At 42.4% G+C, this 18,631-nt stretch overlaps 1 protein-coding gene across 4 annotated transcripts in view; it reads right to left on the reverse strand.

Annotated features, from left to right (window-relative positions):
* The window catches only part of chd9 (chromodomain helicase DNA binding protein 9), an 81,372-nt gene extending 62,961 nt beyond the window's left edge, over positions 1-18,411 (reverse strand). For all 4 annotated transcript variants that reach the window (XM_008283007.1, XM_008283006.1, XM_008283005.1 and 1 more), the window contains exons 1-2: positions 18,333-18,411; positions 8,700-10,386 (exon numbers count right to left, since the gene is read on the reverse strand). In XM_008283007.1, the coding sequence (XP_008281229.1) occupies positions 8,700-10,277 (1,578 nt within the window). In that variant the 5' untranslated portion in view covers positions 10,278-10,386; positions 18,333-18,411. The remainder of the gene's footprint in view (positions 1-8,699; positions 10,387-18,332) is intronic.
* Positions 18,412-18,631: the final 220 nt, after the last annotated feature.

Raw genomic sequence — 18,631 nt, forward strand, 5'->3', positions numbered from 1 at the left:
TGAGTAAGGCAGACTGTTAGCCACAGCCTTTGCTATTGTACATAATGTTTCTACAAGTTATTTATGACTTTGTCACATTATGAGCCAACCTGCCTGAGCTCTGAGTTATGGGTCTCCCTGATCCAACCCTGCAAAGTGAAGCAATCTTGACAAATAAAGAAAGATAATCTGAGTTATTTTCCCATAAATGTGTGACTCTAATCTTGAAAATTCTGATGTGACCAATTCAACCTACAGTGGTCCTATAATGCTGTCGCAGTGCCCAAACGTTTACATGTTTTCCAAAGAATTTATCAAATAAATAACATGAAACATAAAGCAATACATATTTCATTACCTAAATTGGCTAACATACAGCCAACTAGTGGCATAAAAAGCACAATAGCCTATTCAGCACAATGCAACAGGTCACCTTTGGTTTTAGGTTTTCATATATTCTCAGTTCAAGCTGCCCTGACTTCTTTTCCCCCAGGTCTTTTGGAGACATCCTGTTGATGAACCATTTAATCTCAATAAATTCAATTCATTTTTGATATCACATATGCAGTTGTGCAATGATTAAAATGCAATTAAGTGACTGTAAATAACTTTGAATGACCGTTCTTCGCACTTAATTTCCGAAACAATAGTACGTATGGCACGTTTCAGTTTGGATCTGCTGTTGTGGATCTCCATCTTGAAATCCTGAATCAGTTTCCTGACAAGCATCGACCGGTAAGTACATACTTGTGTGTGGGATGAATGAAAATCAATTAGGCTTTATACAGTAGAGATGATGTGTTGTAACATGAAAAAAAAAGTCGCACATTAACACAAACACTAGATGGGCTCTAAGCTCGAATCAATGAGCAAACATGATTCCTCAAGGTTTTTCCTAAGTGTTGTTAAGAAAAGAACACAACCACTTTTGGTTAATAAACTGAAACCTATCCTTCACTGAATAAATTCGTTAAAAACCCTTGACATTACTGAATAAATCTGTAACCAATGCCATCTTTAGTTAAATGCACCTTTATGTGGGATTGGATGAGGGCACTGCAGCCTGAATCACTGCGAGCAGCGATAGACTAATGACACGCTGGTTTTGACAGTGAACGTCCTTCTTTAACAGTAAACAAACATATGTCTGCAGACGAAAATTAAATATTGTTCAATGTTGTAAAACACAAGCATAACACTCAATAAACCAAGTCTCCTTTTACAACATTAGCATCCATGGCAACGAGCTAATGACTTCCTACTGACACAAACCTGTTTGCTGAAGTTACAAATCAGTAACCAGCGAGCCAACCGCCAACTCTATGGACAATGTAACTGACATTTAGTTCTGCGAAAGTCAACGCTTGGTGCAGAAAACCATACGCAGAAGGACAGACTTAGTGGAGACTCACTAAATTTAACTAACCATACTCTAGCTAACTTTATTGAACTTGTGCTTGACATTAGGATGTCAGCCTCTCAATTAAGACCAACAGTACAACTACTGAGTCACACGTAAACACAAGGACAAAGGGGTCGTCACACCTTCGCGTCTTTTCTAATTTCCTGTGTTGCGCACCACCATGAGGTAATTTACAAACAGTTTTCACGCCGTCTTCCTCAAACTGATTCATTTTTTCTGCCCAGACAGACTGTGGTTGTCTAACCTCCTTCTCTACCAGTCAAAGGTTAACACGAGTTCAAGGAGGTTGCCTCACGTCACCACCAACAACCAAAAAGACTCGCATTCCAGCCACACACACACACACATAAAAAAAAAAACTCCACATTTGACTGCTGGGCAAACACTCACCCAACCATCACCCCCGAAAAATATTCAAAGCCATTTAATCCCTTGAGAAGGAGGCAAAAGAGAGTAGGAAGGAAAGAAAAGCAGCATAAAAGAGCATACTTTAAATTCAGACCTACTGTGCAGTTGGGGCTGGCAGAGTTCCCACATGCTCCTGACACACTCAATCCAAGTACAACTCCCTCCTCCCTCGCTGCTCCCAGCTCCTCCCCACCCACTCCGCCTCCAGTGAGCCCTCCCCTTCCGCCCACAGCAACGACCGCCTGACTTCCTGTTTACCTCTGACCCTTCGTTATCCCCCGCCCCCGCCCTTATCTGGCAGGTCTCCAAACAGACAGGACGATCAGGCCGGATGAAACAGACAGAGCGCCTCACAGAGCGAGCGAGAGAGAGAGACAGGGAGAGAGAGAGAGAGAGAGAGCCAGAGGGAGGGTAGGTTGTGTATGGATGTTGGGGGAGGTGATCAGAGAGAGTGTGTGTGAGTAAGACAGCCTATCACCATGTGGCCACAGAAGCAGCAGGTTTCCCAGGGGTGTGAGCGTGCAAAATGTTCTTGCGCTCGTGTATGTGTGTGGCGCATGTGGGTGGTGGGTGGAGGGCTGGGGTGATGCGTGGTGTCAAGTTTCAGCGCTGATTATGGCATTCCCTGCCCAGTCTGGTAGGCCGGTTGGCTGCGAGTTACGTAAACCGCCGAGAGGTCAGGAAGCAACAAAGCTACAGTGTCACACACACACATGCAACCAGCAACCTTAGTTAGAAGCCTGCGCATATGCCCTAAGTTGCTTCAGAGGCTACGGCCAGGCAGAGAGGGGGAAGCGGCAAAACCCAGTCAGATAATAAATCTAAACCAGCGATGCAGACAGACAGTGAGGAGGCACCTGCTCAGTGTCACTGCCGGGGGGCCTTCAGTGGCTACAGCAGCCCAGACCATCAGTATCCATCAGTCTCCACTTGCATCTCTTTTCTATTGTATTCAGCAAGGGAGCCATTGGCACCCCTTATAGTTAAAGCTTCTGGTGTGATGGAAATTGGAGCAGCAGAGTGTAGCAGCAGGGTAAAAAATTACAAAGCCATTCGTTAATGCAACGGAGCTGGCACGCGCATGCAGACACGTGTGGTGACAATGACAGATCGGGGCACATATTTACCACAACAAAGCAAAATGAATTGAGGCTGATTTGATATCACACGAGAAAAAAAACAAAACCTGACTCCGGAAGAAAGAGAACCTGAGACAACCTAAAAAACACTGTTTCTTCAGATCTATATTTTAAACTGCTGCATTAAATCACCATAACACTTTAAATATAATATCAAAAATACGGGACAATCATAAGAGGTAGTACAGAAATGTAACTAGCCACCTGCATGTAACTTTGTCCAAGTTGTTGCACTAACTTTATTTCCCAAACTAACCTTGGAGCACAGAACCACAGACTGACTGAATTCACCTGGAGTACACTGGGAAGGAACATTTCGAACACGCTGCTGTTTCCCCACAAATCCCTACAATCAGTTTCCTTTGTGCCTTTAGGGCTTGGATTAATTTCTACCCATGTAAATTTTTGTCAAACCCACAATCAGACAAATTGGGATCGTAATCAAGAACACAAAATAAAGAGAACACAAAACCCATTTTAAAAACAAACCACAATCAGACCCTTAAACAAACTGAAAACCTGCACGTATTAGATATTAATATGTTTAAAATCAAACAACTAAAGCAGCAGACGGCCACCAAACTGTCAGATTATTGTGCTTTGCAGCATTTTGTCAGTGCATTTGAAAAAGTGAAAAAAAAAGAAAACTGTCAACACAAGAATTTCAGTTTTGTTCCTTTGGATTAATGAATCAGTTCACTAATCCCAAAAACAGATTTCTGCAATAACATTAGTTGAAATCCTAATGATGATGGAAAGAGGTGAAACTCACCATGCAGCACCTGGACAACGTACAGTGTGCACACCTTGTAGTTTCACAGTGAATGACTTGACAGTTAGCTTAAGCCCCTTTCAGACATGCAACACAGAATACTGCTGGCTTGTTCAGTCCATTAAAGTGACGGCATTCTGTCATTTGGTCCGCATAGGTCCGTTATCTGGTGATGTTGCTCACGGCTGCATTCAGACAGACCACCCACGTTGCTGTAGAGCGCCGCGGTACGCAGCAGATATTTGTCACTGACACACGACTAGCCCATACATCAAGGGATGTATCAAACACAATAATGCAATAACAGACTAAATAACAGCAGCTGATCAAAGTGGTCATACTGCTAACACACCAGTTTATTTCTGATTTCTTAAACAGTGAAACTGAAAGTTCAGGAATCAACCTGCAGACTGATGATGAAATATTAAACTGCAGCTGATAAACTGTGACTGTGTGCCAGCTCACCTGTCTGAGGTGAAGAAATGTTCACAGCTGTTGTTAGATCCTGATCGGCCCTTTATTTTTGTCCAGATAATTTGTAATTAAACTAATTAATTGTTGTCCTGTGTGTAAATGCGCAGCTCTCGCTCTCTTTGAAGACACTTGTGGATCCTACTGCTGCCTGATGCTGCAGGTAAACTGTGAAGAAATACTCCTGATCAGCTGGAAGCTAAACTACGATGTGAAGACATGTACACAGTGTGACCTGCTGTTAGACCCTGGATCGGACTGATGTGCTCTCTGCGATAACCTATAATTATAAGAATTTAATTAGTTTCCAGCGCCGTTGTTCTGTCTGCAGATGTGCACATCGCTCTCTCCTTGGAGACACACACATAGATCCTGCTGCTGTCTGATGCTGCAAGTACCAAACAAACTCAATAGTTCCAAACAAACTTCAGCTCCTCTTAACATCTTTTGGGGAAAAACACGTGGATTACATGACTTATTAGGGAGTATCATTATTTTTTAAGCTGTTGTTGTCACTTTTTATCGCAGCAAGTTTTATAATTATGTACATTTCCTTTTGTTCCCTCACAGATTTAAAATTGTAGAGCAAAGAAAACGATGAGTTGTGATTTTGGTACACAAACTCTGTTTAAGGCGTCTCTGGAATGTTTTCAGATTACTATAGGTGCTGAATTGTGGAAAAAATCCTTCAAATCAACTCATACAACTCAAAGTACCACTGCTTGTGCGTATCTAACGTCACGGCTCAGTTCACACTTGTGTCGTATTGAAAGTTACACAGGAAAAGACTGCAGGCGTGACTTTTACGGATAAGCCACCAGGGTGCACATTCACACAGGCAGCCGACCCGCTCAGTAGCCGTCAGATTAACAGAGCAGCGTGCATGTGTGAAAGGAAAGTTTTTGCAAGGTGAAGTATTTTGTGACACATACTAAATAGTTCAGAATGAAATTTCCTCAGTTCGGTGCGCCCTGTGAGCTATACAGTTGCCGTCAGAAGTCTATGTCAACAAACTACCGGAACAAACATTCTGCAGCGTTAGTGCCACCGGGAACATTTTGGCAGTTGTTGTCTTTTAGCTATAGCATGCAAGCAGGCTAAGCCTTGAAAGCTGGGCAGAGACTGTGCCAGTTCTGTTAAACTTGCATGATGTGTCATCATCGGACATCCTGCATAACCATATTCTGCAACTTTTCTGCTCAAACTGCACACCTCGAGTTGCCAGCCACCACATGGAGCTCACACTGAAAACTGAGTCCTCAGCTGCTTCTGTCCAGTGACAATTTTAAGATTTTTATTTTTGTATTTTTTTTTCAAAAAAGACGGCTAAGTCATCAATGTTGACAAAACCAGAGAAAGACACTAAATCTCTCAAGCTTAAATTGCACTGTTAGTTTTAATAGTTATTTTAGGTTAATTAGAAAATGTGTTGCACTGGTCTTAATGGACATTTTTTACTTTATTTTATAGTTGAGAGTAAACAGCTCAGACTTGCTTCTTGCAGACAGAATGCAACATTTCAGTTCATTAACTATTATAATAATAGTTATACACAATAAGGCAATTTGAATATTTAAAAAACATATTCATATTTTTAAAATTTTGCTTGTTTTATTTTCTGTTGCTCCAAAAACGTACCAAACTACGATTCGGAAACTTTGCACCGAACCCTATTTGCTGAACCATTGACTTTGTACTGGGCAAAGGTCAAGAGTCAATGGTTTGGCAAAGTGCACTGAGGCAAATAAAAATATAGTTCTGCTTCTTTGTCTATTAAATTTAATCAAGTATTGATTCTGTAAAAAGTCATGACACCAAGAACTAGAGTTCAACTGCCAGACTGCCAAATATTCCCATCGCTAACAATATTTATTACTGTAGTTTGATAAGATCAATCCTCTTGAAATCCAATTGACAACTTACTGTACGAAGGAAATGAGCGGATGGAAAAAATATTTTTTCCATCTAGTCATTTCTGGTCCCCCTCCCTTCTCCAATGTCCTGTGCATGAGCGCAAATGTTCACAGGACACGCTGAAATAGTGTTATGTGGATCGGTACGTGCCATTAAGTTTCCTGTGTACAGAGCAAGGGATGTGTACAAACTAGATTTTTTTTTTTTTTTTAACACACGCAACGGACAAACAAAAGTTCAAAAAATACACATCAAATTTATCCACTGAATTTGATCAAATATGTAGTGGATTGTTACAGCTCAGTCTAACCTTTAAGTAACTACCAGAAAACTATTCAGTGACCACAGAAATTCAAGTGCTTGTTCACATTACTGCCACAAAGAAGTCCTGCTCATTGATTTGCGACATTTCACGCGAAATTGCACACATAACCGACATATATTCAGTTTCCCAGTAAGTCTGCCCAGTTTAACGTGCAGAAATCAGAAACATCAATGCTGAGCTTCTGACTAGTGACTGCATAAAGACTGCCGACTGACTGACACAAGTACACATAAGCATTACGAACCAGCATTCAGCTCACAAGGGTCACACTTGAACGCTTCATGCCTCCTCAGAGAAAGCCCCTAGCAGACCATAAATATTGCTGTAATGATTCATGGTGACTAAGCTAGAATTCTGCATACATCTGTTCATTTAAATTAAGATCTATTACAACAGGACCTAAGACATTTCTTAACTCAATTTAACCTCTGAGTATGGAAACCTGGGACCGCTGTTCAATCTTGACCCGGGGTGCTCATCACAGCTGTAGCTAACCATTACAACCATTGGAAATCCTAATTAGCCACATTCACTGCGGGGGAGTGAAGAGTGGGCTGCTATCCCCTGATGCCTTGCCTGTTCAGCAAACACACTATCAGCAGGCTCTTCACACATCAGTGCACACGAATAGCACAGTCAGCCTGTAAGCATCAACACGGGGCTGGATGTTGACACAGACAGGGAGAGGCTCGTTCAGATGGCTGTGGTTCATGGCCCCATTTCAATCAAGGACCTTTAGAGATGAGCAAATGGCCTGTGTGGATGAGCTCTGGTCTCAGCAGACCACCAGTTTTGTTGTCACCTGCTGCCTGTTGAAGACAAGTCGAGGTACTCAAAACACAAGCTGGTTTTGGCTCAGGGACATGGGTTTGGTTTTAGAAGTGGGGGGGATATAATTGGTCTGCTGCCAATGAGAGGACCCTGTTTAGAGAGATTTAAATGACAAACTCAAACTGGTACTGTAAAATTGTTGTCATTTGGGTGTTTACTACACTAGGGTAAGTGCAGATACAGAAAAGATGAGGCTAGTACGATAATGTCAAACAGCACTTCTGTGTAGTCAGTAGGCCATCTAAAACACAAGAGTACTTTTGAAAAAAAAAAGCTTGAATTTTCAACATGTGCACGTCTGGTTTGCCTTTGACAAAACAAGTTGAGCCGTTTCAGTATTACCATTCTTCATATGATATCAAAAAGGAACACACCGATGCATTGAAATCCATGTCTTTTTTTCTAAAGTGTGCAGACCATGATGAAACGTCTGCTGCTTTAGCTGTTGGTCATGTGTCACTCATGGGCCAGGAGGCTGTGTGGATGCTGCTAAGTTAGCAGCCAACTGAGGTCCAGGAACCGCCTGAAGCCTGTTATAGCCAGCTAATGCATTCTCCCAACCTCCCCCTCTGCTTGTCTTCTCCCTGCTCTTCCTCTCTGTCTCTTTCCCTCCCTTTCTTTCCTAAGCTCTCCTTCTTTTTTCCATGAGCTACTGCCCTCTCCATCTCCTATACCCCCTCCCCCTCTCTCAAGTGCTAACCACTCTCCTTCACCACGCTCTTTTCCTACCACTCGCTCTCTCACACGTGCACATGCGTTCACGCACAGAGAGACACACAGAAACTGTGGCAGCTACCACAACAGCGCGCAACCTCCCCCACACTCCAGCGAGGCAGTGTGCAAGTGCCTCTGGCTTGCCCTGACCCACATCTTGATATAGCCCTAAGTATGCTTACAGCTAAGTCCTGAAGACACTCCTGCCACTCTTAGCCTAATCAGGCCTGACCTGCTGTCGGCGCACTGTGCAGATAGACAGGCCAAGCTGGACTGACCATTATCATTTTCAGAAGGCTTTCAGACTGCCATAGGTACCGCCTATCCACCTTCCCCCACTCCACAACTGATTACAGGTTTCCTACTAGACAAGCACATGTTTTATCTGGGATAGTTCGTTAAACATTACACGAGGGACTGGATTCTCTGCCATGATAGACGAGGAAGACCACACAAATTCTCTTGAAAAAAGCAAAGAAATCCTCTCCATCACTAAAAATGTGCCACATATGCAAAGGTCTGCAATTTTGTTAATTTCAACTTAATATTCTTTCTCCTCAGTTACTGTCACTAAGAAGACGATGAGAATAAAGGACAGAGCGCACAGGTTGTATGAGTGTGAACTGGGATAGAGACCAGATGAAATTCAGATGATTGCTCACCTGTAGTATGGCTACAAACAGATTAAAAAAAAAAACACACCACAACAATAAAACACATTACCTTCTCTTCCTTGAATTCAATAGGTGGGGGTTTCCTGTCCTCATGGCCTTTCTCCTGGCTGGAATCAGCCCAGGAACAGTTGGATCCGTCCTGTTGCCTGAAAGCATCTTCGAGCTGGGGCAATAGGTCAGGCAGGAGGTCAGGAGGCTCCAGGCCTTCCAAGTCTCCATCCTGAGCCTCTGGTGGCAATAGATTGTCTCCTAAAGCTTGGTATCCATTAGTGTTGATAACCCCGCAGCTCTGAGGCTGCTCACAAGGCAGGTGGCTGGCAATGCTGGGATAGCAGCTCATAGATTGACCAAATATCTCAGATGACTTGCAGTTTCCCTGGGTTTCTCCAGAGCAACGTAGGGCTCGGAAAGGACACTCCTCTGTCTGGCTAACTGGGGTCCTAGTGTGCTGCTGACTCATAAGTGATGTGGAGGGAAACTGGCATGCTGTCTCTGATAGCTCAGGCACTGTAGAAGTGAGTGGTGCAGTGGTGGTGGTGGGTCGAGATACAGCGGCGGAGGACAAAGACTGCTGGCTGAGACTGGGTATTTCTGGCTCCCCGGGATAAGCAGGGTACTGAGCCGGCTGGTAAGCGTTGGAGGAACTGACGGAGCACGTCGGCAGGGAGTGAACCATAGATGATGAATGCATGGGAAAAGGCAAGTTAGAGTCCTCTGGTACTGATCCAGAGAAAGTTTGACCTCCCCTGATCAACTGGTAGCTACCCTGCTGCTGCTGTGTTTGCAAGCAGGTCCCACTCAGAGAGGCATTTTGACTATCCAAGTAAGACTTATTTGGAAGAGCCCCTGAATGAAACTGAGGTTCCCTTACAGTGAGTTGGTGCTGAACCTGCTGCCGTGTGTGGTGAATTTGCTGTTGGCTGTTGGACTGACCTCCCTGGTGAAAGGAGAAATTGTGATGCTGCTGTTGCTGCAGGGACACAGTCTGTGTGTTAATTTGTTGGTGCCTGTTTAACAGCTGTTGCTGATGACTTTGCTGTTGTTGCAGCTGCTGCTGTCGCATTCTGTGCTGCTGCTCCTGTTGTTGATGACACGGGTGTTGTTGTTGCTGCTGTGCTTGTTGTTGTCTGACATGAAGTTGCTGGTTGTGCAGTTGCTGCTGCTGATGACAAAGCTGTTGTTGCTGATGGTGATGTTGTTGAGATAAGGGGTGGTACATATTGCCATTCTGGTCTTGGTTGCCCCACATTGGACTGCTGCTGTTACAGAACAGCCCATTGGACTGGGGTACCTGGCTCATGGCAGCATTGGGGTACTGGCCATGTTGCTCTGCAATCATGGCCCCACCTGTGCTCCGAGAACCAGGAAATACCTGCCCCATAGGATTCTGTGCCTTCATGCCAATGTAGTGGCCCATTGGCTGACTGTAACCAGGCATGGCTTGTTGGGTAGAGACCGGTGGCATCATGTCTTGATGCTTTCCTGGGCCAAGTGGCTCCACTTGGAGGGGTTCAAAGTCAGCACTAAGGTTTAGTTCATCCACAAGTGATGGTGCTGAGGGAAAGCCATCGTCATCCAGCCCTTCCAAACCTCCAACAAAGAGGTTGGGATCATCAAAGAAGTCCATGGCAGAAGCAGGGGGGGGCGATTGAAACCTTTGGAACGCCTCTGGATCCAAGCTGGTCCCAATGGGCTTCTCTACAGAGCTACAGCATTACGTCCATTATATTGTATGCCTGCCAAGAGATGCAGAGAAAAAAATACAATATAAGAAGATGAAGACGAGTGTTTCACTTAGTCATGTAAGGTCTACATCAGGGCTTCTCAAAACTGTAAACTCAGTCTGTTCCTGGATCAAACCACAAGCCAATCAGACCCAGCCTTTACCTCATGCTATGAATAAAATAAGTTACGAAGAGTCTCATTCTTTATTTTGAAAAGAAAAAAAATGTAATTAATCAACACAGTTTTTGTGATGTTGAAAATACACTGTAGCTTGAATGAATTTGGTTTTAAATGTTTGGCTGACATTGCTGTCATGGCAATGTTAACACTGAGGATAGTGTCGTGTGTTGTTGGTTGCAAGTTCACAGAAATAATGTTACACAAAAAAAATAAATACATAAAAATTAGCTCCTCCATCACAAGAGATGCACGTTTGTGGTGTATTCATGCATCAAAGCTCAGTGGTCACACTAATTTAACTGTCTGCAGGCAAACAATTCCACCTCTCCCACTTGGCTCGAATATATTTTGACTCCCTTGAACTTGTTGGAATGTTGTTTATATAAGCGAGTGCTTAATAAGTGAGTTGATTAACTGATACTATAATTACCAATCACTCCAGACCTCTGGAGAACCCATTTGAGAACTCCTTGTCTAGATGAAGATCGGATCACAGTTGGCAAACAAACAACAAGATACTTATAAAAGTAATCATCAGAAACCTCACCGCGCACAAACACCAAAACGAGTCTTTTTCAGTTTGAGATGACACGACAACTTAGCAAATATAGATTTTCTCATGAGTGAGACATGCTTGAAGGCTAGTAGAGCCACATGGATTTTCATTCACTGTTTAAAAAAAAATGACAGAAACAGCTTCCAAGATCCAGGTAATGGCTAGGTCGGAAGGGTCCTGGAGAAATTTGGTACTGTCAGTGATCTATCAGCACTGCCTTTCATGTGTGCAGCAAAGCAGCTGGTGCAAACCAACCGCCAGCCACCAGCAGGTGTCTCTTCCTGTACCCCCTCCCCTTTCACACAGGCACACACACAGACGCACCTCAACCCCCCACCTCCACAACCAATGAGGCTGCCTGCCCTGTTACTGCAGAATGTGTGGGAGGTGCAGACAGCTGATAGAATTTCAACAGCGAAGGACAGAGGCAGACGAGGCCTCTTGAGCACGCGCATGTGTGTGTGTTCTGCAACCACAGACCAGCGGAAGATGACAGAAGCTTACCCAGGTCAGTCATTATGTACTGACTTGCTGTGCACACAGGCACACAAAAACACAAACAAGCACAGACATTTCTGCTTTATCTTACTTTCCCACGTGGAGGTCCTTTGGTTGTTTTCATTGATTAATATATATATATTGAAAATGACAGCCAGGCTTGTATACCATTCTCATATTCACCTGGTGTTTCTTGTGGCTTTTCTGTCCAAAACTATAGCAGCTTCAACTTATATAATCACATGTCCAATAAATGACTCGAATAGGTAGCTAATAGATTAATAATGCAACATTTAATCACACAGTTTCCAGTGCAGGGTCATATTGTGAAGTCGAAAATGTTTTCTGACAACTTCCTAACACTGGCTAAATATCCAGACAAAACTATCAATATCAGAAAGTCTGAAAACTGAAAACACTGTCAGTTTTCTCATATTTGATGATTAAGCACTAAAATGGGATTCACTGGGATATACGCAGGTTATTTTCTTCTGGTTTTCATTCAACCAAAGCCTAATCCCTCTAGTTCAACTAGCAGCTACCATGATGCTGCAAGCAAACCCAACTCAGGCCCTCTTCAGACATGGTATACATAACATCGCTGGCTTTATCAATCTGGTTAAGCGACAGCATTCTATCATTCACACAGAGATCTTTTTAACATTAATGTTCAGACATGACCATGACAGTGACAGAGAACACCAGCGTCAAATGATGTATAATGCATAATAATTTACAAATAAACAAAAGCCTAAATGTAACGCAGCGAGCTTACCAAATTGTCCATACAACTACTAGCCTACTTTAATAATGATTTCCTAAACACTGAAAATTCTGTCCATGTGTAATGACAACCTAAGTATTTTAAAAACAGTGAAATGAAAATGACAGCTGTGATAAGAGTTCAACACTCAACCTGTAACAAATGATTTAACTACAGCTCATAAACTGTAAATCTTCAGACTGTCTGAAGCGAAGTAATGTACACACTGTGACTCATCCTGTCTCCACGTCAGGGTTCATTTTAATTAGAAGTAATAAATGCAGTAACCGCTGTTGTTCTACACGCATAAATGCATGTGACTTTATTGCTTTGGAGATGCTCAAATGGATCTTGCTGCTGTCTGATGTTGCAAGTATGTAGTAAGCTAAGTGAAAAAAAACTCAAACTGCTGGAAGTAACAAGCTAAACTTCCACACTTGTTAACATTTTTCCAAAACCTGGATTACATTCATAATTTGTGAATCTGACCTGTTGCAGTTTCAATTACAGTAAAATGTTATTTTTTCAAACACTTCAGTTTGTAATAAATGTAAAACTGTAAGTCAAAGTGAATGAGAAAGGTGTTTGTGATATTGGCATGCAAACTGTGATTTTTGCTCTCTTTGATGTTTCTGGACCAATATTGGTCCTGAAATGTAAAAAAGGGCTTCCCCAAATCGCTTCACATAACTCAAAGTGCATTGTGTCTATCTGAAGTTCAGACTTGTGCCGTGCTGTAAGTGATATGGAAATGTTACTACGTCTAATCTGGTAAGATTGCTGTTGCAACCTTTACAAACAATGAGCACAGTGCTCACTCAGAAATGAAGCCACAACATTCAGATGCTCTCACAACAACGGAGGTAAGTGGATGTCTGAAGGGGGCTTTGGAGAAGCATTTTGACTGGGGTTCCAACTGCCAACTTCTCAATATTGTTTTACATTATTCCTATTAAATCGACCTAGGTGGTCTCCTTGACCCATACTAACCACAACTTTCTGTATCACTGCTGGTTCCATTGTTTCAATATCTTGTTATTTATTTTATGTAGATATACACACCCATATCCTTTCCAAGGCTATGGGGGGCGGAAGCCACTCCAGCTGACATTAACCAAGAGGCGAGGTACAATGTGGTTAAGTTGCTAGTCAATCAAAAGACAGGCACACAAATAACCATCACATTCACACCCACAGGCGATTATAGGGTTGCTACTTAACATAATCTGCATGTGGTGGCACTGTAAGAGGAACCAAAACTGTAATGATTGATAAATCTTTCATGCAGTTCTTACCAGAAATTCTGTAGAGCTGTTTAAATTACAAGCTTTGTGTCCATCTCTCTTATTTTCAATTTAACTTCATTATGTTGTTACAATAACATCAGTGTTAAACAGTCATTTTCCTGTATAAATATATAAATAAGATAAATCACACCTAACACCAATTAATATAACACTAACCCTCTTACAGCGCTGTTTTTGTCCCAGTGGTCCATTCAAAATGTGAAAAAAAAATAAAAGTATACACTTGTTAAAAACCATTCTAGTTTACTGTTGGATACATTAACTGCTAAAGCTCACTGTCGTGCAAACATGCACATTCCAAATACATTCACACTCCCCCTTCCAACCACCAGGTCCCAGAAAAAAAATCTCTTCACACAGGCATGAAGCCATTCCTGTTTTAAGTTTGGGCTGTCCCTTCAACTTCAGGTGCATTCAACTTCTTTGTCTGGTTAACATCTTGTTTATTAGAAAATCATGTGACTGCCCTGAAATGATTAATTCCCACGTGCCAATTAAAGCTTCTTTAGATGTCTCAACAGATATGAACTGTACTAATGATTTGTGTCACACTGTCAACAAGTGAAACCAAAAGGCTTCTGAAACCACTGCATAACAGTGTTATACCATTTCTAATCCTAGTTTTAAAGTGTTAAAGTCAGTTTTGTTTTTTGATAATGACAAATCATAATGATACTCACTGGTGTATACTAATCTTTCGGGATTGTCTCTTTTGCGTTTGTCCTAAGCCATTAAAGTTGTAGACAAAGTGCTCGCCTCCTTTCACTCAATGAACACAAATCATATGAAAATTCATACATGTGCCTGACTTTAAATAATTTCCAATGCCTGTTTGGCAGATACCATGGCCAAACTGATTATCAGCCAAATATCAGACGTGTGACGATATTCAAAATCTTCCTGATTATTATCTTTTCTTTTTTACAGTTTTTCTCAGTCGCTTTGGAACATTTCTTAGATCAGAGTTGAAATTCTCAAAACTCCTTGTTCAATCTTCACATCATTGTGTCACTTGTGCACATGAAGAAAGCAGTTTTTCATTTCTTTAAACAAGTTCTAAATGCTTTGGTACATCCATGCAAATGATGATGTACTATTCTCTGCTGTTTCCTACATTATCAACTGCTCACGTCATGTTGATCAAAATAAATTATAATGGGTCTCTGTTGAATAGTCTCACCCCCTACAACATTTACGCATTAGTTCATCACATAAGTCTTTACATGGAAAATGGTTGAACAAGTTGTCATAATATGTCGACGATACATTTTCATGAGACTTTTTTTTTCTAAATCTGTCCTGAATTGGGAAGTTGCTCCCAGATGAATCTTGACTTTCTCTAATGAAGGGAAATGTGTGAAGCATTACATAGATCAACCAATGACCAAACAGTTTTCTGAAATAGCTCAAAGGTGCATCTTATGAACCAGCAACTGGCAAGTTTATAGGAAAACTAATTCCTACAGCACAGCATACAGTCTTCCCTAAGGAGGCTGTCCTATGTTCGCATTTCTACTTTAGTTTTTTTTTTCTTTGTGCTATGCGGTGCTGTCTTTTCCTTTCTGTATCGCAATGACGTGGTCTGTCCACAAATTACAGTACAAACAGTAAAAGCATAAATGTGAAACTCAGTCAGTCTTTGCAATCAATCCCCTACACACACTAAGGTGCAACTCACAATTTCCAATAATTGTCATCAAAACTTTAGCCATAGTTTACATCAGAACATCCCTTCAGAGTACACTGTTATACTGACAACATGACTAAGCAATTTGACTGCCTTATCCGTACACATTGACACAAGGTCATTCTGATGGCACTGCCGTGTTCATTGACACAGATATTTAGTTTTGAGAGATGAACTAAGGGTTTTGATCAAGTCACTGCCTTTTGCAGGTAGTCCATGGTGTTTTGCTATTCGCACGAATTGTTTCGAGAAATGCACTTACTGTTATGCAAATGTCGAGGATGATTCGAAAATGCACCAAAGCGACTGAGAAAAACTGTAAACGGATTCCTGCTCTAGAAATGCACCATTGGTCTCAAGCAGTATCATGCCCACAATAATAATAATAATAATACATTTTATTTATAAAGCACTTTTAATTTAAAAGAAATCTCAAAGTGCACCCAAAGGAAAAAGCCTGAAAACCCAAAGAGATAACTGAGATATGGGGACTTTGCAGAAAGTTTATGGTTGTTGAAGATTTTTGTCATGAATTCCCCTTTTTTTTCTTTTAACCAAGGAGATCTCGTACTCCAGCGAAACCCCAGATGAGTTGGAAATGGTTTGGAGAATGACATTTTAGCAAGTTTTGGATTTAAAGCCGAGTTTGATTATAAATTGACGAAGCAAATGTTAAATCCATCTATTACACCATTTGGCATAAAACACAGTTTATTTGTAAAGACATACTGTTCTGATTAACTGTTTAAATGATTTGAGCTCAACCATTTAAGCGTAACACTATCTGAATGGTTACATCATAAGGAATAACTATTAGTGCTGAAGGATACGTGTTAAAAAGCTGTGACATCTGAACAGGTGTTGTGTTGGGATTTGTGTGATTGTAATTACTGTCGCTTGGATTTTCCTTTTTACTGCTGATTAGGGGTGCCCGATATTGTCATAAAAATGTAATATCTGTCACGTCAGCGTTTTTTTTTTTGGTGCCTATAATGAAAACCACTAAAATAATGCCTAGATTTCGCCAAATGATGACGACATCAAACTGCGTCGTAAAGTGTGTGAACAAGTGTGGCTGCAGCAACAAACATATATCGGTATCGGTTGATATCGGAATCGGAAATTGAGAGTTGGACAATATCGGCATAACGGATATCGACAAAAAAGCCAATATGGGACGTACCTACTGCTGATGCAGATCTGCTCCAAATATCAGTCATGGGTCTTAACTGGACCCTGTAGCTGATAGTCGCTTTGTGTCATTCAAAGTAATAAATGTATTATACATATATGTAGTGGGTTCTCCATCCACCCAAAAGCAAAGGCTTCAGATCACATCATGACTGTGCTTAACAGATTGGAACTCATGTCCCCCTGACTCTCCAAAATTCATCCAATTTTATGAATATTTTTGCTCATTTTGTGTTTTATTTTCTATTGTGTTTATTTGTCGATGTGTTTACATTAGCTGTTTCGAATTGCCTCTAGGGGATAAATAAAGTCGTCTGAATTGAACTGAACGTAACTCTGAGACACAATGAAGTTAAAAGCTGAGGAAACTAGCACTCAAGTCGGACCCACTCCTGGGTTGAAAACACAATGGACGCTTAAGTTTGGAAAAAACAAATTATACACATGGCATTTCCCATGGGCCCTTTAGTCAGTGCGCATATTCTCTAGCCAGCTACGTGAGCCACTGCTAACCTTTAAACAGCACCCATCTGGCCCTGAGGCTCAGGCCAGGCCCCTCTGTTGATTTCCAGCTGTTTCCTTCATAATCATGACGCTAGAAGCACCATCCAGACACGTGCACCTCAGGCCCTAATATCAACAAAAAGCGTCTCTGTAAACTGTCCCGAGGTCGCACTGAATCCTGGGACGGGTGTCGAACAGATGGCCAACCTCAAGTCAAACAGTGATAAAAACCAACAGCGTTACCTGCTAAATTAGCATGTGCAAAGTTAGTTAAAATAAGAAAGAAAAAGAAAAAGAAAAAAAAAAGTACGCGTCGCTGAGACTGAGCGCGCGTTTCATTTAGCGCTCGTGAGACTTCTAATTGTTAAAATGGCGCCATGTGTCACTTGGCAACACATCTGTGGTGTTTTTTCAAAAAGCTTTGACGAGTCCTTGCTATGATTAAATAAGCTCACCGCCGAAGTGAGCAGCATCCCTCTTCATCTTCCTCCGCGAATGGCTTCAGCTGCTGCGAGCGCGGCGCCTGATAATAAGCCGGCGAGGCGGCAATGTGTTGCTGCGACTTTAACTGCTCGGACACCAAATGAAACGAAAGCAGGACATTTGATTAGTTAGATATTAAAACTGTTAGCCCTGGCTGTCGAGGCACGTGCTCCGAGGCAAAACCTTCACTTTGGATTGAAAAAGGTGTCGTGACGTTGCTCCGTGAAGAAGACGAGGAGAGGAGAGGAGGAGGGGAGGAAAGGTGGGGGGGAGGAGGAGGAGGAGGAGGAGGCCGGAGATGGATGGAGAGGTCGTCAGTCATGGTGTCCGTGGTCATTCAACTAACTAGTTGGCTATTCCCGGCGGAGTTTTGTTGTCATTTCGGATTAAAAGCGGAGTGTTCCCAACAGTTGAAGTGCGGTGCTGACTGAGCCCGGCTGGTCGCTGTCAGTTCAGGACCACCGCGACCAAGAAGAGGCAGCACTTTGAAGCGCCCACTCTTCATCTTTACGCGACAAAACTCCCGACAAAGTACGACGGTTATCGGCTGCTTTCACACGCGAACTTACGGAGAGCGGACAAGTTTGGCAACTCGGCCGTGTTTGTTTCTAACCGGGAAGACACGCACTCGGCTCGGCGGTGTGTCATCAGACAGCTGAGGCGACCCTCACTGACTGACTGTCCGAAATTTGACAGCTCCTAGCTTGAATGAAACAGAACCTCCACCCCTTCCGAGTCAGAAACGGTTCTCAAAATAAAAATAACCACAAACAAGTGTTGTTTCTTACCTGAAACGAACCGCAAAAAAACGCAACTCCAGACGTCAATGTAGACAAGAGTGTTATCGGCGAAGTTGTGGCTGTGTTGTTAGTTGTACTCCTGCTGGCGACCACGGCGCAGCGGCTCTGCTGCTGCTGCTGACGTGACGGTGATAACACCTCATTTGCATATCAGTGTCGCCGCCTGTGATTGGTCCGCATACAATTTGCCACAGTGACGCCGATCCGTGCCAAATTAAAAACCGGTTCTGCCGGTGTGAGCGCTATGAAAACAGCGCCGACCAAACCGGCGCCTGACAGCGGATACA

The sequence above is a fragment of the Stegastes partitus genome, unplaced genomic scaffold, assembly GCF_000690725.1.
Source record: "Stegastes partitus isolate 25-593 unplaced genomic scaffold, Stegastes_partitus-1.0.2 Scaffold293, whole genome shotgun sequence".
NCBI classification, from domain to species: Eukaryota; Metazoa; Chordata; class Actinopteri; family Pomacentridae; genus Stegastes; species Stegastes partitus.